At 50.5% G+C, this 22,639-nt stretch overlaps 1 protein-coding gene across 1 annotated transcript; it reads right to left on the reverse strand.

Annotated features, from left to right (window-relative positions):
• Positions 1–1,321: 1,321 nt before the first annotated feature.
• On the reverse strand, positions 1,322–18,487 carry WIPI1 (WD repeat domain, phosphoinositide interacting 1; the record flags this gene model as incomplete). The annotated part of the gene is made up of 13 exons (XM_079544358.1): positions 1,322–1,460; positions 4,856–4,956; positions 5,352–5,473; positions 6,805–6,912; positions 7,089–7,253; positions 7,337–7,444; positions 7,932–8,002; positions 8,294–8,386; positions 9,335–9,432; positions 13,335–13,431; positions 16,664–16,833; positions 17,622–17,704; positions 18,417–18,487. The coding sequence occupies 13 exons, from the start codon at positions 18,485–18,487 to the stop codon at positions 1,413–1,415; spliced, it is 1,335 nt and encodes a 444-aa protein (XP_079400484.1). The 3' UTR covers positions 1,322–1,412.
• Positions 18,488–22,639: the final 4,152 nt, after the last annotated feature.

Genomic DNA, 22,639 nt, shown 5'->3' on the forward strand with positions numbered 1-22,639 from the left:
AGGGCAGGGATGGAGGCTGCAGCTCCCCGTGCTCTGCGCCTTGCACAGAGCCTTCCCTCGGCTGTGTGTGAGGGAGCAGACAGAGGGTCCCATTTGCTGCAGCTCTATGCAGAGCAGCACTGTCCCCTGGCTGGAGCAGTCACTGCAGCACCTGGTGGCTCTGGGCTTTTTGCAGGGCTACACGTCCCTGACATCTTGTTAGATGGGATGCTTGGTGTGTCCTGCAGCTGCTGTGCACTGCATAGCGGAGGCCAGAGATTGTCTTGGGAGAAGTATCTGAGTCCTGATATTTTGAAAGGCTTTGTGTAAACAGGTGTGCAATGCAGAACTGGAGGAACTGCTCCCTGTCAACTGTGTATATGCATCTTCTAGGGAGCTCAGAGAGAGGGTCCCAAGGTGTCCAGGCAGCCCAGTGCTGCAGGCAGACTCAGCTCCTACCAACCCTGATGCGATGCTGCAGGGCTGGGCGAGGCTCTTGTGGGACATTTGTGGGCACATGCAAAAGCCTGAGGAGCTGCAGAGGCAAAACTGAAGTTGCAACTGAAACTCAAAAACCACCAGGATTTCCCAGCAACTGAGTGAGGGTTTTCTGAAACACATTTGGACTCCAAATTACGCACCCAGGTCTTTCTTTGGACAAGCCGTAAGTGGCTTGTCTCAAGCAAAGCAAGGTGTTACACCAGCCACTGGGAGTTGTAATTACGGGCAGCACTGCTGAAATTAGAGGGGCTGCCCAACCGTTTGCAATTAGCACTGGCCCACAGCCTCCCACAGCAGCGCAGTGTGGCTTTGGCTGGGCTGGGCTGGGTCCGGATGGTGCCGGAGCCACCAACCTCTCAGCAGAGCCCCAAACCCACTTGCTAAAGCTTAATCAAGACTGACATCTTTAGGGCCCCACAAAGAACAGCAGGAGCACGGGCAGCGAGCTGCCAGGGACGGACTGTGACTTTATTCTGTCTTTAGCTGTAGCAAATCGCATCTTTTCTTGTGTCACTGCAAAAATACTTTGCTTGGGTAAAATAGTATGTACTGTACAAAGACATAAGTTTAATATATCTTCCTATAAGTACATTTATACACATAAAACAGCATAAATTAGAAACGGGTAAAACAGGTATATAAAATCCTGGTTACATACAGATCTGATTAAATTAGCATTTACAATGTGGTTCTAACATATGGTTTGTTAAATATAGCAACGTGCATACAGTACATGGACACCCCACCCAGACAAGGATTAAAAACAAGGGGTGAGCAGGACCAGCTATTCACTCACACGTACTCTGGCTAAAAGCAGTGGCCCACCTTGGATTTTTTAGTCTTCTTGAAGACTCACAAATCTGTTCTTCGAGATTCCTGGCTGCTCCAAAGCACTTCCCAGCAGCTGTCCTACACACGGATGTTTGCTTCCATCATGACCTCTTCGCTTTGCCCGACTGACCTCCACGGCACAAGATTATCTACCAAAATCAAAACAGAACAGCCTTACTTTTCCCAGCAACAGGGTGTGTTTCGAGTTGGTTTTACGTACATGGGAGGAGAAGGGGAGGGATGTCCTGCAGTGTTTTAATTTCCACTCAAAGGCAGATTTGTTAGAGGTTTATTTATTTACTCCCCCCCCCTCCCCAAATTTAAAGCCTTGGGAACTGGAACCAGCTGCCTTGGTGCTGTGTCCTTCCTGGGGTGGGCATGGCACTGAGTGCAGCCCTGCTTGCAGGACTGGGGTCACTCTGGATGAGCTGTGTTTGCCCCACCAGCTCCCCTAGAAGTTCAGCTTTGACACAGTAGGAGAATGGAACGCAGTGTGCATCGCTGGGGACTGCAGATGGAACCCAGATTGAATTATAGAATTAGAGGATGATTGACTCATTAAGATCGAAAAGGAGCACCAAGATCCCCAAGCCCAACCTGCTCCCACTGTGCCCACTGACCACATCCCTCAGTGCCACATCTGCACTGTTCTAGAACCCCTGCAGGGATGGGGACTCCCCCACCTCCCTGGGCAGCTGTGCCAACGTCTGACTGCGCTTTCAGATAAGAAGTTGTTCCTAATATCCAACCTGAACAAGGCAAGGCAAAACCAATCCTAAGTATCGCCAAAACCATTTAGTCATAAAGCAGCCAGAAAGAGGAAAGTGGGAGCAGCAAAGACTTTGAAACACTTCACATGAGCTACTGATGTATGAACACATGCCACATGCACCATCTGGCTTCATTCTTACTGAATCCTATGGAACTTCTTATGTGGAACCTCACAGCCCTACCCTGTGGTGCCTGCTGAGGCTGAGCAGCCAGCAGTGAACACACACCAACGTTTCTGACATTGCTAGAAGCTTCAGTGACACCAATGAACCTGCAGAGAGGTGGCAACTGCTTGGTGAGAATGGCAGGGACCATCCCAACTGCCTGCAGCCACAGCTGGGCTCCTCTTCCCACGACGCCATCCAATTGCTCAGTTCAGGGTGCAGTGCTGCTTCCTTGAGCCCATCTGAGGCACAGCATCTTCTCTTCACCTTCTCCTTCAGCCTGCTGTCCATCTCAATAATGCCAGAGTACCTTCTGCAGAAGATCACAGTTACTCCAGAGCCCCTAGGAGACCTGAGAGCATTTAATCCAGCCCATCAGTGTAAGCAAGACACATAATTGAACTTGCTTAACCTCTTGCTACAGGATACTTCAGCAGGGCTGGCATCATCAGCAGCAATAGCCACATTCATTCTTATTGAGGTGTTTTTACAAGCCCTCCTTGTGCTTCTCTCTTCTCTGACCTGTCCCTCCTTCCATTTAATGAAGAAGCAGTTTTCTACCATCAGCCACAGATTGTGCATTAGACCGAAGCTGCATTTCCTTGTTATTAACAGCTGAGCCTCTGAAGTCTTGCTCACCAGCACTTGAGGTCAGGGGAAGGCAAACCATTTCAAAATGGAGAGGATCCGCTGGGTCTCAGCATTGCTGTTCCTCCTCAGAAGTACGTCTGAGTTCAAAGCTGTGCTCGTGGGCTGTGGGTAAATATTCCATTTTGTCACAAGTTTTGAGGTTTTTAAATGTCTTTTTGTTGCACATTGGAAAACAAACAAAACCCTTCCCATGTTTCCGCAAAACAGAACGCTGTCAAAACATTTTTCTTGGATAAGGTCAGTTTTCTTCTCCCTCCTTCTCTGCACAGAAGTGACCGATCCCTGAAACCCCTCTTGGACGAGTCACCAAACTGCTCAGCGCTGAGAAAACAGCGAAGCTGAGTGAAATTCAGAACATCAAAACATCCCAACCAAGTTTCCCTATGCAGCACACAGCGGGAGCCAGCGCCAGCGAGCAGAGCAGATGCAAAACACATCACCGTCAGCAATGGAGGGCAAAGCTGAAGTCCTGACTGTACGCACTTTATCTGGAAGCTCCAATTGCTAAGCTGCCGTATCAGGGAGCGTTTCTGGAAAGCTCCTTCCCTCTCACACCACCTCCTCCCTAACGTTACACATGTAAGTTGCTCCGTCAGGTTAATTACAGCACAGGATTTTGACAGATCAAAGTCCATTTAATAAAACCCCTGCCTGTACAGCAGGGGTTTGGGGCTGGTTTTTACAGCGCAGTCCCAGCAGGCAGGCTCATTCAGGAGCAGCGTGGTTCCTGCTTGCTGGCATTTGCATGGCCCCAAACCACATGCTCAAAGAGCAGGTTCGTCAGAAGGAAGCAAAGGATTTCTCTCTGGCTGTGCTGCTCCTCAGACATTCCTTGCAGCTGCTCTGCGGCCCAAAGGCTTTGACCAGATGGGAGACACTGAAATGTCCTCCTTGGGGGATGGAGAGGGAGAAATAGAAACTCTCATGCTCCGTCTCCAACAAGCTGTGGCACAGGTAAAGAGAATCGGTCTGAGATTTATGTGACTTGAAGAGCTGCGTTTAGGCAGAGTTTCAAAGGGAGGCACGAATTAGTCATCTTTTATATAAATAACTCTTTGCATCACTTAATTTGAAAGTGCCTTACAGAGGAGGTCAGCCCCAGCATATGGAACAAATCCTGGGATCCCAATGAAATTTTTGCTTCCTCCTTCTTCAGGCAAATCTCCAACAGCAGGATATGTGAAAGTGGAGTAAGGAATTCCAAAGTCTGCCAAGTCTACAGCTTGAAATCCATTACAATATTCTGCTGTATTAATGCATTACTATCATGAAGATGCTGCTGATTACAGCCAGATCACAGCAGTGTAAGCAATATCTGCCCAATTAGGGGTCAAGCATTTAACACAGTAAATGCTTATATAACAGGAAGAAGAGTGGGAGAGACACTGCCAGGCTTAAGTTAGATTTTATAAAGCCAGTATGTTCTTCCAACAGTAACTGAGAAAGTGCCACTTAAAAAAACAAAACAATGGCTTAAAAATCTGTTTTGCTTTGTTTCTTTTTCTGGAAATGAGATATTTCCAGAGGGCTGATGAGGTTCAGGTATGTTCCAGTTGTTTTCCATAAGCTAATACAACTGATTGAAAATCCAACAGGGAAAACTAAGTTTTTATTTCTAAATGATGGCATGGTTCAAATTAAAGCTATTCCTGATAATACTAGAAATCTGAGCAAGGCACAAAGGTCAGGTCTGGATCTGAACTCCGTTCTGCATCTGAACTTCATTCTGCTCATTTGTTCAGGTCTCTCTCTAACTATGAGGCTGATAACCTTGCCCCATCCCAGCTGCCATGTAGCAGGGGTGTGATGTTCCTGGCACTCTCCCTATACCTGAATTAGTTATTCTAAGCTTCACAGCTAACTGGGACAAGGTCAGGGCAACAGAATTTCTTCTGTCAGAGGTTAATACTTCTTAGCATTGGGGTTGAATTGCTGTTTTAGGGGTCCTGAATGCTCACAGGAGGAAACTCATTCTCATCGTCGAGACACACTGGTCCAGTTGCAAACTCATGCTCTGGGATAACCTCTCCTCGCAGGGCACCACCATCCTCCGAATAACCTGCAGAAGTGGAAATGCAAAGCACTGCTGATAAATGGGTGCTATGAGGCTGGAAACAAACAGCTGCAACGCTGTTATCATTGTTTTAACACATCCTGATTTCTCTGGCATTTGGCAGAGCACTTGGGGGCAGCAGAAGGGAAAGGTATCACAATCAACACTACCTATCAGGAGTGGACTGCAGCTTCCTGGCAATGGGCAGAGAGCAGAAAATAACTGACCCATTCCCAATAGAATGAACTGGGTGAGCTGCAGAAGGCCCTGCTGCCCCAGTGTGCCTTGCACATGGACTGTTTATGGTTAGAGTGAACATCTGATTGTTCAGAGACTTCCCACTTTGCTACAGGGGCTGTCTTGCTTTCTTTGCTCCAAGAAAGGGCAGGTGTGGTGCTTACCTGGCATGGTCGAAGTTGAAGGCACTGTACTTTGTCTGGCTACAGTTGCTGCATAAGATTGAGGTAATGGAGGCTGAAGGTCATTTTCTTTGTTCTCCTCCATTTTTCCTGAGCCGAGCAGACTGATTGTACAGGAGCAAAAGAGGGAAGAAGAGTTAGTTCTGATCCCATTCATTCCTCCCCCAGCACTAGCTGAGACACACATTTGCACTCGTGTCTCCTTGAGGCACATCACCCAACTGAAGAGCTGGAAGGTGCCCAGGCTAATGCCAAGTAGGGACTGGAACTAGATGGTCTGTAAAGGTGCCTTCTATCCCAAACCATCCTACAGTTCTATGATTTGTAACACTGCATCGAAACTTTGACTGCAGCCCTAACAGCGCTGCAGAAGAGGAGATCATTGTGCTCTCCAAATGAAGCAGGGGGATGCAGAAGATAGGGAAAGCAGTACTTCAGCTAGAGGACAATGCTGGCATGAGAATAGAAGGGAACAGATTGACCACAAAAGCTTTAGGTTACAAAGGCAAACAGTGTTTCTAATCATGGAGGGGGCTCTAAAGGGCTTCCAACAGGAGTGGACTAGATGGGAAAAGCAGCGCTGGCTAGTTTCGGACGGAGCCTGAGCAGAGATATAGTATGATGTAATGTAACTCATGACCCAAGGGCCCTTTTCAGTCCTCTGATGCTAAAAGAGGAACCCACATACAACGCAGGGCTGCCAGCTCCGGACAGCCACAGCACAATGGGAGCACGGGAGGGGGGTCAGCAGTGTCTGAAGGAGTTGGGAGGCCGGCGGCCGGAGCACGCTGGACAGCGCAGCTTTGAAGCGCTTTTGTTTTGCGGCTTTTAAAAATCTGTTGGCATTTTCCTGGCTGCCAGCCACGTCCTGGCTTACAGCGCATGTTACATCGCACCCCACCCCAAAGGCTTCACATCTGGAGCCAAGCAGCCCAGATGCGGGGTTACGTGCTTCATCAAATTGGCATACAAACGGAACGGCAGCACGGAAGGCTCTGCTGAGGCGCTGCGTGCCTGCAGGCGTGCGTGTGTGTGAGGTTTTGTTGACGGAAGCTCCCAGAGCTGCTCCACACGATCGCAGCCCCACAATTGGCTCTGAGAACCCGCTGATGCCTGGGAGAAGTGCTGTGCTCTCTGCCACCCTCGGGTCTGATGGAGGCATCTCCTCAAGCCCACCTCTGCCATTTAGGCTACGTCCCACAGCTGCCTGAGATGTGCCTGCTTTCTTCTGCACGTTGCCCCACGTCCCTGCCGCTGACGCAGTCTTCACCGATGTCTGCTAGATCAAGCAGCTCAAATCACAACTCAGTTCCAATGTTCTTGCTCCTACCATTCCATGTTGTGCTTGCAGGTAAAATTTCCCTTTCTTAGTTTTTAAGGATCAGCATTTATCTCAAATGTGTAGGGAACATCAGTGCGCTGGAGGGGCATTTACCTGTGTTTCTGAATTAGGACACACACTCCTCCATCTTGTGGGTCCAAGTTGTAGATATAGAGATGTCCATCAGATGTAGTCACCAGCAGTCGGGGCAGCTTCTGAATCCTAAGGAGAAAAGCATCACGAGTTCAAACACAACAGCTGCATGCACACACTGGCAACAAACATAGCCTGTGTGCTCTGCAGGGTGCAAGGTGACAAGCACAGCAGTGGATGTAAGCATCCATAGCTGTGTCTGCCTGAAGGCTGGTTGGCAGTGGGACACAGATGTCAGTACATACGTGGAGAGGGCACAGATGTTCCTTTGTCCAGAGATGTTGAGGCGGACAGTGGCAAAGGCTCGATCTTGGTTCATCATGCCCGACACCTGGGCAGGGAGGTAGTTGGTGGCAGCCTGGAACATTTTTCCCATGTATCCACTCCAGGTTGGTGGCTCTTCTGGCCGGCTGAGGGGAGACAAACAGAGCTGTACAGGCAGATGTTCAAAATGGACACTCTTGGAGCAGGTTAGCTCAGGTTACTCCCTCACCTGTCAGTGAGATGCTCCAGTTTAAAGATGTGCACTGTCTCTGTGTTACTCGAAGCACACAGGAACTGGGAATCCATGCTGAACACCAGAGAGCTGATATTCACATACCTAGGGCCAAGCACAGACCATTCACTACTTGGCACCCCACTGCATGGGAACTGCAAGGTATTGCTCACAGAGGACAGTGAGAGAGAAGACCCAGCCCACCCCTGCCATCAAGACTTGGGCTCTGTGCAAGTGGCTTAGCAGTTTCAAAACACCTCCTTTGAGAAGAATTAGGATGATAGCTCTGAAGACTTCATTATTTCAAGTAAGAAACAAAAAATGGACAGAGAAGATGGACTGAATCCACCTCTGTTCTCTGTGATTGCTCTGTTCTGTGACACACTGAATGGAATTGCTAAGCTTGCTGGAGGCAGCTGGGTGCAGCTCGGCTGTCTGGCACAATGACATTTCTATCTGATATGCTCACTCTTGTTTTCTTTCTGCAAAAGATGCCAAAGCTGCCAGGATCTGACGGTGCTCTGTCCCTATGTTTACATTTCTGCTCCAGGAGCCCTCTGTGTACTTGTCACTGATAGAAGCATGAACTGACCTTTTCATCCCTCGACGGAATTCATAGAGCTTTTGCCCACCAGGAATGGAAAATACACGAATGACTGTGCCCTGCAAAAAATGCAGATGGGAAGATCACACAGGAGCAGGGCAAAGAGCACAAGACCTGACACCAAGGAAACTCAGAATGTGTAGAGGCTCTGTTTGGGTCAATACAGGCACAATATGCTGGCCTCCTATAAGTCAGTTACCTGAGTGCCCCTTCCTGGGAAACTGTGTTTAAAAAGGGGCCACCCCAACATCCCCCTGTCCCTCCATTCCATGCTCCAAGGCTGGCTGTGCTCCTCTGCCAGCCACAGGCTGGCAATGGCAAGGAGGTTGCTCCCAGCAGTGCTCACTCACTTTTTCAGAAGCACTCGCCAGCTTCGACCCGGTGGAGTTGAAGGTTAGGGCAGCCAGAGGCCCATCGTGGGCAGCAATCGTGCAGGCTGTTTTCTGTAGGACAGAGGGTGATGTGAGAGTAAAGAGACACACTGCTTCTCAAACTGCGTAAGCACAGGGCGTTCTTGCCTCATGCCCTAGGCAGAACTGCCCATGTGTATTCAAGGGACTGTACTGCACTTCTGGTATCCCTCCAACAGTCCCTGCCCTGCCTCGAGCTCACTCTCCACCTGCTACAGGCACTGTGCTTATCAAAAGCTCCTCCTGGACACAGATGTCCTCAGCTCCTTGCCCCTCAAGCAGGCTGCAGGCTCGCAGCCGTGCCTCCAAAGCCTGGCATTTCTTTGTGCCTTGGCTGTACAGCAGATACTGCTGTGGCCCCACTGCCTGTGGGGAGCCCTGGCTCCTGCTAGCATTTCCCCACAGCAGCAGTGTGTTTTCCCCATATGTGCTCTGCTCTCCTCTGCTGTAGATCTTCAGCTCCTGCTGCATGTACAGAGCAGCAGCCTTATGTAATCCAAAGCCCTGGCATAAACCGCAGGTAAGCACAACCCTGCTCCTAACCAGGGGCAAATTTCCTGAGGAGGATGTGAGCACCTCGTCCTCCACACGGCTCGGGGTTCAGCATCCCTTGCAGCCTGTGGCACGGCAAAGCAGCTGCCCACATCCTACGCCTGGTGCAGCTCAAAGCTCTATGAGCCACCCAGCTCACATCACTCCTTCTGGGCTTGAGGCTGAAGCTCGCTGAGCCCTGTCTGTGCCAACCTCGAGCATGGGTCACTATCCAGTACTGGGAAATGGATGTTCTGATCTCAAAGAGGCTGTCTGCTTTGTGCGATGTCCAGGCAAACGGGATAGGGAATGTGCCTGCCCCAGGCAAATATTCCTTGCAGCGCAGCAGAGTGCATTTATTCATCTTTCCCCAAGGCCCTGTTGGCTCTGCTGTGGTTCTGTTTGTTTTCAGTCCCTGCCGGTATCCAAATGGGCGAGCTTCACACTTACCAAAGTATTTCCGTCGTAAAGTGCGATCTCTCCGCTGGTTGCGCTGCCGGGATAAGCCAAGTAGGAGTTGGCGTGGTTGATCGAGAGAGCGCACAGACCTGGCAGGGCAAGAAGGACACAGCTGAGGTTGTTTGCTGGTGGAGCAAAGAAAGCAGAAACGTGGCCATGGACACCGCAGGGGTTCGGGTGCTGTCACATTTTGGGATGGTGTCCGGTACCGGGTGTGCGCCAGCTGGATGCTGGCAACGCCTCAGCCGTGGGGACACCTGCTGGTACGGGACAGTATGGCTCCTGCACCCCGCCACGGCCTCCCCAAACCCTGACCTGAGAGAGCCCCTGTCCTGCTGAAGCTCTTCCCTTCTTCTCCTTAATCACGTCCTTTGAGAAGGCAAGAATGTAGGGACCAAAGGACCGTTGGTCTCAGGGCCAACAGGGCTCCTGTCCCGGCATATCTGGACAACTGCAGATGTAAGGAGGGCTAAGAGCACAGCTGGAGCTCTGAGCTGCAGCCATGGGGCCGGGCAATGCCACTTCCTTCCCTGATAGGAAAAAGGAAGCAGAGGGAGATAAAGCAAATGCCACAGTTGTGCAGGGAGGTTCTGGAAGATGAGGAACTTGAGCTGAGCTGAATTTTACCCACACGAGGATTTCTTCCCTTTAACAAGCATCTGTTTTTACGCCAACATGAGAATAAAGTCGCCCAAACATCCCCTTTCAAGTGAGCAGGAATTGCAGGAAACAACAGGGATGGATGAGTGTGTGTGTAGGGCTGTCCATCCGCCTGTCCCCCCGGTGACCCAGGAACGGAGCACCTCTTCCTGCCTCTCATTTCTGCTGCTGGCTGAGGATCATCGCAATGGATCATGTCACACATAGCAATGGATCTCACTTGCTTCCTGCCCCGTGTCTGCGTGCTCCCAGTCATCCCAGCACTCAGCCGGGGGCTCAGCACGACCCCAGCTTCCTGGCTGCCACCCAGGGGTCCCACGTCCCCCACGTGGGGAGGAAGCTGCAGGGTTAAAGGCTGCAGGGCTGTGCTCCTCACTGCCCAAACAGGACACACGCACACGGGCACAAATGCGCACAGACACGCGCACGGACATTGCAAGCTGTCATGTCAGGACACTGCTCTGGCCCCGGCCCAGCAGTAGGGAAGAATCAGCTGAAGATCTTGTTTTAGGTCATTGTTTATAACTAAACAAAGAGACCGCAGCACAGCCAGGAGCTTCAGGATGGGCCAGAGGCCCCTGAGGTCCACTCCCTATCAATGAGAAGCATTTACATCGTGCCAAGGACTGTGTGCGCTGCAGGGAAGTGGAGCAGAGGCAGCAGAGGTGATGGCACCCAAGAAAGGCAGGCTAGGGGAACGTAGACAGCTCTGAGACTGCTGAAAAGAGCAACTGTGTGTCTGAGGAGGGTCTTCCTCAGCCCAGACAGCACCGGGGGTCGGTGTAACTCCTTCTAGTGAGGGCCTAGGGAAGGCTGCAGCTCAACAAAGCAAGCTCTGAGCCGGCCGGTGTGAGTCACCCTCTTTCTCTGCTATGCGCCTGTCTGGGAGAAGCAAATGGGAAACCAGGCCAGGGGAAAACACAGATGTGAGTGTACTGAGCTGACCTCAGGGACGTACAAAGAACACAGAGCACAAGCCATACGGCAGCCTTTGAAAATGCTCTTCTGGTCCTGGCACCTGGCAGCCTAGCAAGGGTCAGTGGGCATGGCTCAGTACAGCATCTCTGTAGCTGCCACATCACAGGGGGCTTCCTCTGGTAGCGTGGAGAAACACCTACAGCATGGGAGAAACTTGGTTTTGCTGCCAGGGCACCAAGTCCAGTGGCGTCTTGGAGTTCAAGGGAATCACCTCAAGTATTTTCCAAAGCTGCAGTTGTTTCCTCAGATCAGCCCTCACAGTGTCTACATGTCTGCATGTGTCTGCATGTCTACAAGCACAACAACCCCAGTGCATATCCTGCCTCTGATACGAGTCACCGCACAGCCTCCCTGGGGCTCTCCTGCCCTCCCTGGAGCAGTTTGGTCTGGGACTCCCAGAGGACAAGAGCCACCAGTGCTCTCCTGAACAGCAAGCATGCTGATGGTGACAGACAGCCCCGCTCTGCAGAGCCGTGCTTCCCAGGGGCTTTGCTTCATGCACGAGCAATCAGCCTGGCTCGTGTGCTTGCCTGGAGCTGAAAGCTCACGACTAAGCAGTGTGGTTTCCTCTCAGGAGAGAAATTCACTCCTTATTTGAGCATGCATGAAAAACAACAGACTCGCCCACCCCGGGCATTTTCCTCTCCTGCATGGAGGAGGCTGGCCAGACATTACCGAGCGGCAGCCCGCGGCGCGTGCGATCATCCTGGAAAGGCTGCGCACATCGCCCCGCAGGAAGCATCGCTTCTCCTGGCATGTGTGTGCGAGGGGAGCCCGAGGTCACTGCACTTCCCTCAGCCGTGTGACAGCAGCATGGGCTGCTCGACCTGCAGTCCCTCCTGTGCGGCCCAAGCTGAAGGAAAGCGATGAGCTGGGAGCTGAGTCCTGCACAGCGCCAGGCAGCGACCCTGCAGTGACTGCCCCATGGGTGTGCAGCAGATCCCCAGATCCCTGCTCTGAAAAGGAGCAGTAGGCTGGGCCTGCATTGGCCTCCTGGACACGCTGGCTTTGGGGTCAGGCTTGGGAGCCAAGCTTGGGGGACGAAGGGAGCACACGTGTCACAGCGCTTGTCACTGAGCTCATTTCAATGACAGCTGCTGTGGTGAAAGGGTTTTAGAAAATTAAGCCTGCATGAAGTCCTACGATCCGCAGCAGCCTAGTCCTGTCCCAGTGACTGCTGATTGCTGTTGCTTTTAAACCGTGACCTGATCAGAACAGCTCCAGGCCCGGAATATCCCCTTCCTGCGTGCTGCTGCTGGGCTTTCTCAGGAAGGTTTTAAACTTTAATTATATTTGCAGTATTTAGTATGTTTAATCTACGCGAGGAAGCCATCTGTTAAGACCTGAAGTAGGTCAGGGGAGAAGCCAGAACAGCATCCCTTGAAAGCCCAGAAGCCAGGCATGAGCACATCAATAACTTCACAACCAACCGCCCTTGGAAGGCTGCTGCGGTCTGCGACCGGGATGTCACAGCTCCATCCGGCAGCGCTGCCGCGGGCGCTCAGCCAGGCTTCCCTGCTCACTGCTAAAAACTCCTCCTCTCCATCAGCAGGATTCACCCCACACTGCAGGGAAAATCTGTTGCGCAGCCACCTGCCCTGCCCTGCGGGTTTCTCCTGCGTGTGGAACAATACCAGGTGGCAGCCCAAGCTCGGGGGAACTCCCTGGCAGGGCTGGCTCAGAGGCACGGTGGAATCAGCACTGTGCCTGGCTGTTTTCTGTCCCAGGTGCTCTATGCAACACTGCTCGCTCTGGGAGCTGCTCTGAGCAGCTAATTGATCACAGGAGCCGCCTGCCTGGCGGAGCAGCGTGCCTGTGGTGTGAAGCAGGTCTGCAGGGATTGCCAAGGTGTGCCTGCCTCCACAGCTGACTCACGCTGGCAGCAGGGAAGCAGGGCCCCTTTGTCCTGAGGGAAAGCACTGTGGGACTCTGACACAGGGCACGCTGAAGGCAGGGGTTGGGAGCCCCACAGGGAGAACACGCAGTTGCCCTGTATATGGAGGGGAGTTTGAAGTCCTGGCCTGCCTTACAGCTTTGGTCTTGTAACAGGGAACAAAGCTGTGCTCCAGCAAGCCGTGAGCTGCATGGGTATCCCTTCCAGGATGGGAAGGGACTGAACTTAACTGGAACCGTGCTGCTGTCTTTGAAGCATTTACTCAGGACAGAGCAGGGTTTCTTCTCTCATCAGCCTGACTGACTGTCTCCATACATTTCTGGTTCCCCAATGCTGAATTAATCATGCTGCTAAGAATACACACACCACAGGCTGGTCTGAATTCTAAAACAAATACTGTGGCTATGGAAAGCTCCTGCAAAGCTCACCTCTCCCTTACGCACAGATTCCTTTGCTTACCTGTTGTATTTGGGGGCGTATCCAGGATAGTCTTCAAGAGCTTCATGTCCTTTATGTTATGGATGTAAATTGACTCCTCCAGGCAAACAACCAGCCTCTGCAAGGACACAGGTACAGAGCCTCACCAGCACTGCTCCCATACTTGGCACACTCAAATATTGCTGCTGGAAAAACTCAGCAGGGATTTTGCTGTAATGCTGCAGAAAAATGACCTCTTCTGCTTCTACATCCCCTCCCTCTGGACACCCTTTGATTTTGGATGGCTCTGCTTCTGAGAATTGACTGCATCTGGTTTTGCCTTAGAAAGCACATAAAACATGGTAACAACATCTCTGTTACTCTACAAACTGATCTTCCACATCCCTAGCCCTAAGAACACAAAGACGGACCTTGGTTATACCCTTGCCATGGGTCTTGGTTAGCATCTATTTCTACCCCAACTTCTCTTTGCAGTTCTTTTCACAGCAAACTACTGTGATCATGAAGACCAGGGAACAGAGAGGCTGCTAGTCCTGCTTGTTAGCCTGCCTGCAGATGGGATTTCCTGCCCTTGCCCTGACTTTTTCCCAAATTGGAAGCAAGCAACTACGTGGTGGGCCTCCCACTACTGCTAAAGCTAATGTGTCAGCATAAGCAGGCAAGACTGTGCTTCATGTGCCCAAAGTTGTGAGGCAGAATTGCTTAAAACTGGGCTAGGAACAGTTTGTTCAGGGATAGTCACAGAGGTTGGTGCTTCACACCTAGTGTTTGCACCATCTTGGCAGACAGGCAGGGTATTTCCAAGCTTATATGCTTGCACCTCTTCTGTTGAACTCATCAGCAACAAACACCCACCCAGCAGGAGGCAGCTGTGGAACAAGGAGCTGCCAAACCGCAGGCAGGAAAGACAGAAAGGAAAAAGGAAGCCTAATATTGTCACTTTAGCACTGGGCCATCATTTCTGTGATTGCTTTGCTCTGTGTCTCAGCATGGTCCAGATCTCTATGAGTTTCTGCAGAGGCATTTTACATAGAGGCTTTTTGGGGACCAGGCTTTGGATTTGACTGGAGGGCTGTGCTTTCTGACCCTGGGTATGCACAGCTCCACCTACATTAGTGCCATGTGTCCAGAAGCTCTGAAAACATCCCAATAAAAGTGTGAGGCCAGACTGTGCCCAAGCTCCTATAGCTGAAGCACCCAAATCCATGTACAGGATGTACAGAGCCTCCACCTCCTTAGAAATGAGGCCACTTATTTAGTATCTAAATATGGAGTTTAGTTACTAACTTGAAAACACCCACATTAGAAAATCTTTGCCTTGCTCCACCATTACTCTCAGATCAAACTCCTTCCCACTTCTATTCCTGCTAACCACAGCATCTGGGGCTGTGTCACAGCCATTTTGCATTTCCAGGAAGACTTTGCCTTTTCTACAGTAACAGCCATCAACTTGCTAGCAGGGACTGTCAGAGTCATATTTATACAGCTGATTTCAGCAAAGCCACCACGTACTTTCCCAGAACTGCAGAACGCACTGCTGTTGATGTACAGGTGAAGGGAAATACTCCAGATGATAGTAAAGCAGCAAGCCAGAGCTGTAGCAAGAGATGCTGGTGCTGATGGGGACAAAATCCAGGAAAGCACAAGAGGGGTGGTGGGAAGTGAAGAGGTAAAAGAAGCCTGGGTGAGTTCAGTGGGAGCTGGAGAGGGCTGGTTCTCTGCCTCCTGTGCAGCCCCAGCTGACATCAGTGCAAAACCTGCTGAGATGAGGAATGAGTTTTATCCTCACTGTGCAAAGAGCCTCGCAGAAGGTGCCTGGTGCTGCGATTGCTGCACACCATTCAAGGCACTGCATCTCACGTTTCTCTTCAGAACTGAAGTCTGACACAAACCGAGTGGGGTGGCTGAGTTGTATGTCGAGGACTTCAGATGTGTTGGATGTGGATACAGTCAGAAAAAAACTATCCAATGTCTCAAAAAAAATCAGCAGGGTTTTAGCACAGTGACTGAGAACCCAGGGAGACTGCAGGGGAGATTCTGACTGGTCTCACAGTACAGCCTCACTCTCTGCTCTGAGACACGCCGTGACCTAGGTTAATGTGTATGTGAGTTATAATGGAGCCTGAAACAAAGAATTCCAGTGGATCAGCAACATCCAAGGGGCTCTCTTGTTTGCACAAGGATTTTTCACAGACAGATCAAGTCAGAACACGCGCTGTTTGAGTTCTGTTCCTGTTTTATTTACTACCATTTTCCTGTGTTAACAGCTTATGTGAGATTTGGCCTTATATAGATTTTTAACATCATCTTCATGCAGTCACTGGAGCAGCACACGGGAAATATCCTCGACTTGTTTTACTCACATGCTTGTCTCCTAGAAATGCTAAGCAGAACCTCTCAGTTTCTTTTTATACATCTATCTGCAATTCAAAGGAAGTTCTTATTTTGCTGCTTTCATCGTAAGCTTAAGTGAAAAAAATCCATTTAGGACAGATTTAATTGTAGTACAGGAACTTCTGGTCAAATACAGCCTTACTGGAAAGTCAACCCTGCATTTCCTTATGGGAGAGCCTTACTGCAGGTCCCACTGTTGCTAAGTGAGGAGAAGCTGATTACATACAATTACCCAGACTGCTTATTTCTTCATCGTCAAATGTCTTTAGCTTCTTATGGCACATGCTTTGAAAATAATTATGGATAAAAGAAAGATGATTTTAAATCTTCCAACAGGGCTCAGAGCTGCATAAGGCTACATCAGTTCAGAGGCTAACAGTCTAAAAGCCTCCTTCCAAATGGCCTGAACGTTTTCTACTCCTTTAAAAATAAAACACAGTCCCTAGCAGTACTTGAGAAGCAGCCTTTTGCCTCCATCATGGGGTTCACATTACTCCTGGCTTTTGTTACAAACTCTGACAGTCTCATCTGCATAAAGATGGCAAAGGTGGTCCTGGATTCAGGATGTGGAATCCAGGGGAGGGAGAAAGATGAAGAAAAGGTGTTTGTTTGATTTTTTATTTTGTGCAGAACTGCATGCTGAGTAGGCCAGAAGGCAAACAACAACAAGCCTTTGTGTAACTGCTAAGAAAACAAGGACTCTGAAGTGGTTATGGCAGATGATACCCACAGCCACCCTCCTCCTTTCTCAACGGTAACCAGGACTGAGGTGGAGCTGGTAGAAGAGAACATGGGCCTATCCCTCCAAACCCTCTGCAGAAACACTGTACAAACCCAGGCTGCTGCTACTGTGCTGAACAGCAGGGTGCCAGATGGACTCTGGTCTGTGTAGAGTCAGCACCAGTAAAGAGCCAGAGTGGGACAACTCTGGCTAACCCATTTCCCCAGCTCCTTACCTGACGATTCAGCCGGATAGACAGGATGTTACTGGAATAGCTATAGTTGCAGATCTCTGTCCCTTTCTTGAAGTGGTAGACATTCATTTGCTGTGGCTTGGCATGACTGACCACAACCACAAGGCTGCTGGAGAACAGACGCTCCACGATGTAAACATCTGGGATTTCATCTGGGCACAGAAGGAAAGCAAGACAGTCTTTAGCTTGGTTTATGGTTGGTTTGTTTGCAGTGACAAGTGAAGCTCAATTCGGGAAGAAATGGGGTTAGGCTCAGGGCTAAGAAGTTCAACATCAGCTTCTATTAAGAATTCCTCATAGCAGGCACAAAGCAGGAAGGGCTTAATGAACCCTCTCCTGAAGGCAGAATGCTGTCATGCCCTCCTGGGCAGAGCCCTCCAGCTGTAAGCAATCTTTGGGGTGGGATATAAAAAAGGAAGAGCTCATTCCTATACAAGGAGATGAGAGCTAGTTTGGTCAGGGACCTTTCTAGAGGCAGCGAGTGAATGGCCAGGACTTACCAAGGTAAGGCATGGCTGTGTGTAACTCACTGTCCATTCTGCATGGTATCTTATTTCTCCTAGCCTTCTTGGGACATGGGAATGCTGACACATTTACTCTTCCCATTGCTGAGGTGAACAGTGGTGTAGTATGTCTTGCAGTGACCATGTTTGGGCTTTTACGTTGGAAAGGCACCATTACAATGACACTTTTGGACATTTACTTAAATAACTAGGAACTGTGACTGATAGTGGCTCAGGAGTTTTTTCCACAGCTGCAGTTGGCTTTAAAGGCTGCCACGCACAGGGCATTAACCAGAGCTGTTTCTGTCCTGATAAGTGAGCAGCAGAAATAGATGCCATTGCTGCGAGACCAGTAAGAAGAATCACTCCCTCAAAACAAACCAGATTGCAGTAACATAGCTAAAGCCTGTGCCAACACTCAGGGAGTGGAGACTTACTGCTTTCGTGGACCTGGTCCAGTTGCTCCACGGAACTTAAGGAGAAAAGCCTGTATCCAGTTGTGGTTCCAATTGCAAGGGAGCTGCAAAGATAAGACAAAAGCCCACGGGTTTAGATCCAGTAGTGCATTTACAGCAAGGAGTCCCTGCAGATAAAAGGAATGGGTAATTTCATCATACGGCGGTCTGAGAAGGCACAGCGTCCTCTCAGCCAGCTACATACAACAAAGCCAAGCATCCTGCTTTCCATCTGAAGATGCTGCAGCCTGCAAAGCATCCATGTGCAACAGTGTCACCCATGGGATTCTGTGGCTGCTGGGAGGACAGTCACCTCTCTGCCTGCAGACAGGGCCCACGGGACACACGGGACACACCTGCTGCATTACACAGGGCCTTTCTGAACCCAGGAGTGGCTCTGCCTGTGCTGAGGGTTGCAGGCACGCAGCACAACTGTGCCAAGGGCTGGCTCTGCTCAGACACCAAGCATTAACATCCCGGCCTTCAGCGAGCAGCTGCACGGAATCCCCGTGCTGGCAGCTGCGGGCTCACGTCAGCAGCACTGCGCTGCTCTTTGTTTGGGCACGGGAGGCTGACAGCACCTCCACGGGAACGTCTGCAAACCTGACTGGAGCTTCCAGCCCAGCGGTGCTCGCTGTGCCACCGGGAACGGCTCTCAGCGCTGGGCTGCGGAGGGGCAGGCCGCAATTCAGAGCCGGGGGAAGCTCTGTTCTCTCTCCCTTCCCCCTTTCCCCCCCCCCCCCGGGCCGATCTCGATCTCCCCTCCGCCCCGCTTACGTGCAGTCCTGGTTGTAAGAGAAGCAGCTGAGCGCCGCCGGCCCCCCCGGGGCTTCGGCTGCGGCCTCCATGGAGCGGGCGCGGCGGCTCGGCCCGCTCCGGCCCCCGCCGCGCCGCCGCCTCCCCCGCGCCGGCCCCGGTTCCGCGGTGCTGGCGGTTCGAGGCGGTGCCGCTTCCCATTGGTCCGCGGTCTTATCGAGGAACCGCCCTATCGGTGGATTGGCTTGGATTTAGACCTATCGCCGTTGGGAAGACGGGGAGGCTCCGCCCACAGGAGGAGAAGGGCCGGTTGCTATTGGCTGGCGGAGGGAACAGCCGTGCGTGACCACGCGGTGGTGTTATGGTTGCATCAGACGGGGCCCGGCCGCTGCCGGGGGGGCGCAGCGGGAGGAGCGGCGCCGCTGCTGTCCGGGCTGGGAGGGGAGCGGCTCTGAGCTCAAAAAGGGCGATTCAGGTCTCCCGAAATTTCTCACCGGGAGGGCGATGAGGCGCTGGCGTTGCTGCCCAGAGAAGTGTGGGTGCTCCGTGCCTGGAGGGGCGCTGGGCAGTGTGAGCTGCTGGAGGAACGCAGCCCAGGGCGGGCGTAGGAAGTGGGTGGGCTGTGAGACCCCTTCCAAGCCGGCCGTTCTGCGGTCAGATGGGGATTGTGCAGGGACGGCCGTGGCAGCGTGGGGTGCCTGGAAGACTCGCGTCGGGTGCTGGGAAGATCGGTCACTGGGGGGGCAGGGCAGGATCGCTGGATCGGCCTCCGGAGCTTTCCGGCTGAGCAAAGCCGAGGTTGACCTGACCTGGGCGGTAATCCTCCTCGTCCCGGAGGCTGTGCCCTGAGTGCTGCGATAAATAAGACAAAGGAGGTGCTGTGCTGGATGGACAAGGTGCCGAAGCATGCGAGGAGTAAGGGAAAAGAAAAAAACAACTTGTGGTTATGCTTGTTCTCATTGATTGCAAAATAAGACAGTCCTCCTTTCAGAGAGATTCTTTCTCCCCGCATTTCAGCCTCTGTAGCTGAATAGGGCTTTGAAGAGGCTTTTAGATCTTCTCAAAATCTGTGGTCTAAACTTAGTGCGTTTGTGCAGATAACAGCCTTGTTCATGGGACTGATGCTACCTTGTGAGGTCAAATCTACCCGTAAAAGTACAAAAAAAAAAAGAAAAAAAGAAGTAAAGCCAATTTCTAAATGACAAATGTTCCAGAAGTCAGTACAATGACATTAACAGTGCACAGAAACACAGGGGCAGAGCCTGCAAACCCCCTAATTAGATGAGTAATCCTCATGTGAGTGCTGAAGTCATTGGCCCTAGATCACTTTGGTGTACACCACAGGACTTTTGGAAAAAAAGATCTGCATGCAATACCATCCAAATGAGGCAGATTCCGTGTGGACACATACATCTGCCTAGATTAATCCCCCTTTGCATCACTGGGGCCTTTAAGTGCTCATCATATTCCCCTGTTTTGAAATTTAAGACCTGCAACTGTGAAGATGATTGATTTCAGGAAGAAGCATGAAAACAAACAGCTTTGAAACAGCATTAGCCTGTAGTGAGGCTGACAGCAGACTGTCCCTAGGCCATAGAGCATAAGAACTGCACTGCAAAGCCAGCAGGGGAATGATTTTCAATTTACAATGTTTTGGGGGAAAAAACATCTTCTATTCGTAGGGGCCTCGTGGGGAGCACTAATAAAAGCTAGAAACAAAAAACCTGTTTTTGAATGTGCTGAGACTGTCCCTGTGAGTTCAGCATAGTTTGATTTTGAAATAGTGAAATCAAAGTGAAAGCAGGGTTGGGGATTAGGAAGAAGTTAAACAGGGTGCCTTGTGCTTCAAAACCAGTTGCTGTGCAATTGCTGTAGTTGGATGTTTGCTGCTTGGGTAATCAGGCAAACTACCATGAGCTGGTTTTAAAATGAAGTTTAGATAAAGCAGAGCCACAGAAGCATCTGAGACTTGGGCAACACCATTAGTTTTGCAGCTTGACTGATGCAACCACATTGGTCAATCTTCCTTTCAGCTGGCTGCCTTCAATGGCTATTTAATCAACAGGGCTGGGAGAGAAACTGCTCTAGTCCTCTGCTGCAGTGCAAAAAAACCTCTGGTGGCCTTTGGGTGTTCTTGAGCACTGCTGTGCCACAGCAGTGGTGGTGGCTGTGAGGAGCTGCTTCTCTGGCTGGAATAGTTTTTATGTGTTGGTAAAGCCAAATCTCCCAGGATCTCCAGGATATCCAACAGATTGGGGCACAGGGGCTGTAGGCACAGAATAGAAATTGAGGTGCTAACTGAGGAAGCTTTTCTGGGAAAGAGATGAAGTGTCTCCCATATCTCAAATGTGAAAAAATAGCTCATCTCTGGCTTTTAAAGTACAGACTTAGAAGGAGGCTGCAGGTAGGGGCGAGAGGCTGAATTTCTTCTTGGGATCTGATGATATGTCACACCTGGGGAAGACAGTCAAGCAGAGACAGCAGTGTAATGCCAGCCACCAGCAGGAAGCCCTCACTCTGATGCATGCTTTGCTGGGAAGAATACATCAGGAGCTGGCTTTCCTTCCCTCATGGGCCTGAGACTGCAGTAGCTCTGTTTCACGTGCAGTAGTTTTTGATACTAACAATCTCAACTCATTATCTCTAAAACCAGTCCAGAGTGCAGCTAATGAATTCTGCTCGATTTTCAATGAAGGAAACTTTGTATGACAGATGTTGGTTTGCGTTCTGCAGCCCACATGTACGTATTTAAGCTTTAAAGATGAGATGCAGGTGAAGAAGCATGGAAACCAGCTTCCAGAAGGATCCTCCCAGCCAGGGCATTCTGCACGCTGCCGTTTGACACAAGGAGGGTTAGGTACCTTTGGTATTTTCCAGGTTTCCCCTGGCTTAGTATTTAAATTCCAGCCAAGCTCTCCTCTATCAGACGGATAAAAGCCAGCTACTGATGGTTATACCTGGTCTTTGTGTGAAATCTGCTGCGCAAAAGAAATCTTGGCATGGGATCTTGCATTAGGTTATCAGCCTTACCCAGTGGTATCACGATCATCAATGCAAAGGAGGAAGAAGACATTGCAGTGCAGCCTTCAGAGGTGTGATCAGCATGAACTGTGCAGCAGCAAAGCAGCAGCCTGAGCTGCTCTGCGATCTGCAGGCAATAAATGCTGCCATCTGGTGCCCCGTGTCCAGCCACACACTTGTTGGTGCTGGGAACGTCAGCACACAGCAATCTGTGCGTTTCTGTTAAATGGAGAGAACAGCATTTGCTTAATATTTGGATTATCTAACGATCTACCTGTACCTCCATTAGCTTTTAGTATTTATTTAAGGAAAAGCCACTGACTTCACAGAATCAAGTAGTCCTGCTAGTAAGACCTTGCATGTAGGAATATGGAAAGTATACCTTGCATTCTCCTGTTGCCTTGATGAATTAATGTCAGGACATCTATTGTTTTTTCTCTTCTTGATTGGTTCAAATCCTTTGTTTGATGTTGTGACATCAGATGTAAAAATGGGCAGTACAGAGAGAAGCAGCAGCAATGGGCAGCACATCTTTGTGACAGCAATCAAACAGAATGTATCTTCTGCAAATGTGGCTGGTCAGATTCTAACCTGGAGCTGGGGGCTGGGGAGGGGTGGAGGGGTCACCCAGTGGAAGCGTGGCTGCCAGGTGCATGCAGGATGTTTTGTTGCTGCCAGTGCATCACATTGCTTTAGATTGAAGGGCTACAATTATAAAAACCAAGGAGGCTCTATCACATTGCTGGCGCACACAGCGCATGCCAAGCAAGCCTTCACTGACATTTCAAAGCCCTATTGTTTTTAAAGTGGGTTCTGTCCATCTGGGAAACTTTTCTATTATCTTGTGGGGAGGGAGCAGCATGTAGGGCAGAGGAGGGAGGCACAAACTTACATCAGCAGTCACTCGGCTCTGTAGCTGGTTTGTTAGATGTCTGTCCAGGCATTGTTCAGATGTCAGTCCAGACCAAGAATAGTGGATGTGGCCGACAGCACGACGTGTTTGCTTTGCCACCTGCTTTCAGAGAAAAGCCCATAAGTAAAGGGCTGTTTGGAATCTTTTGGTGTGTATTTAGCTTGCAACAAAACCTTGCCTCAGACGATGCTCCAAGAGGGAGCTGCCCCAGACAGCTTATACATTAGAAGCAAGGGATCTGAGGATCCGTCCCAACAGAACTATTTGCATTTTGCTGCAAAACAAACAGGGGGTTACTGTTTGACGTGCA

This window comes from Tetrao urogallus (assembly GCF_951394365.1).
Source record: "Tetrao urogallus genome assembly, chromosome: 18".
In the NCBI taxonomy this organism is placed as follows: domain Eukaryota; kingdom Metazoa; phylum Chordata; class Aves; order Galliformes; family Phasianidae; genus Tetrao; species Tetrao urogallus.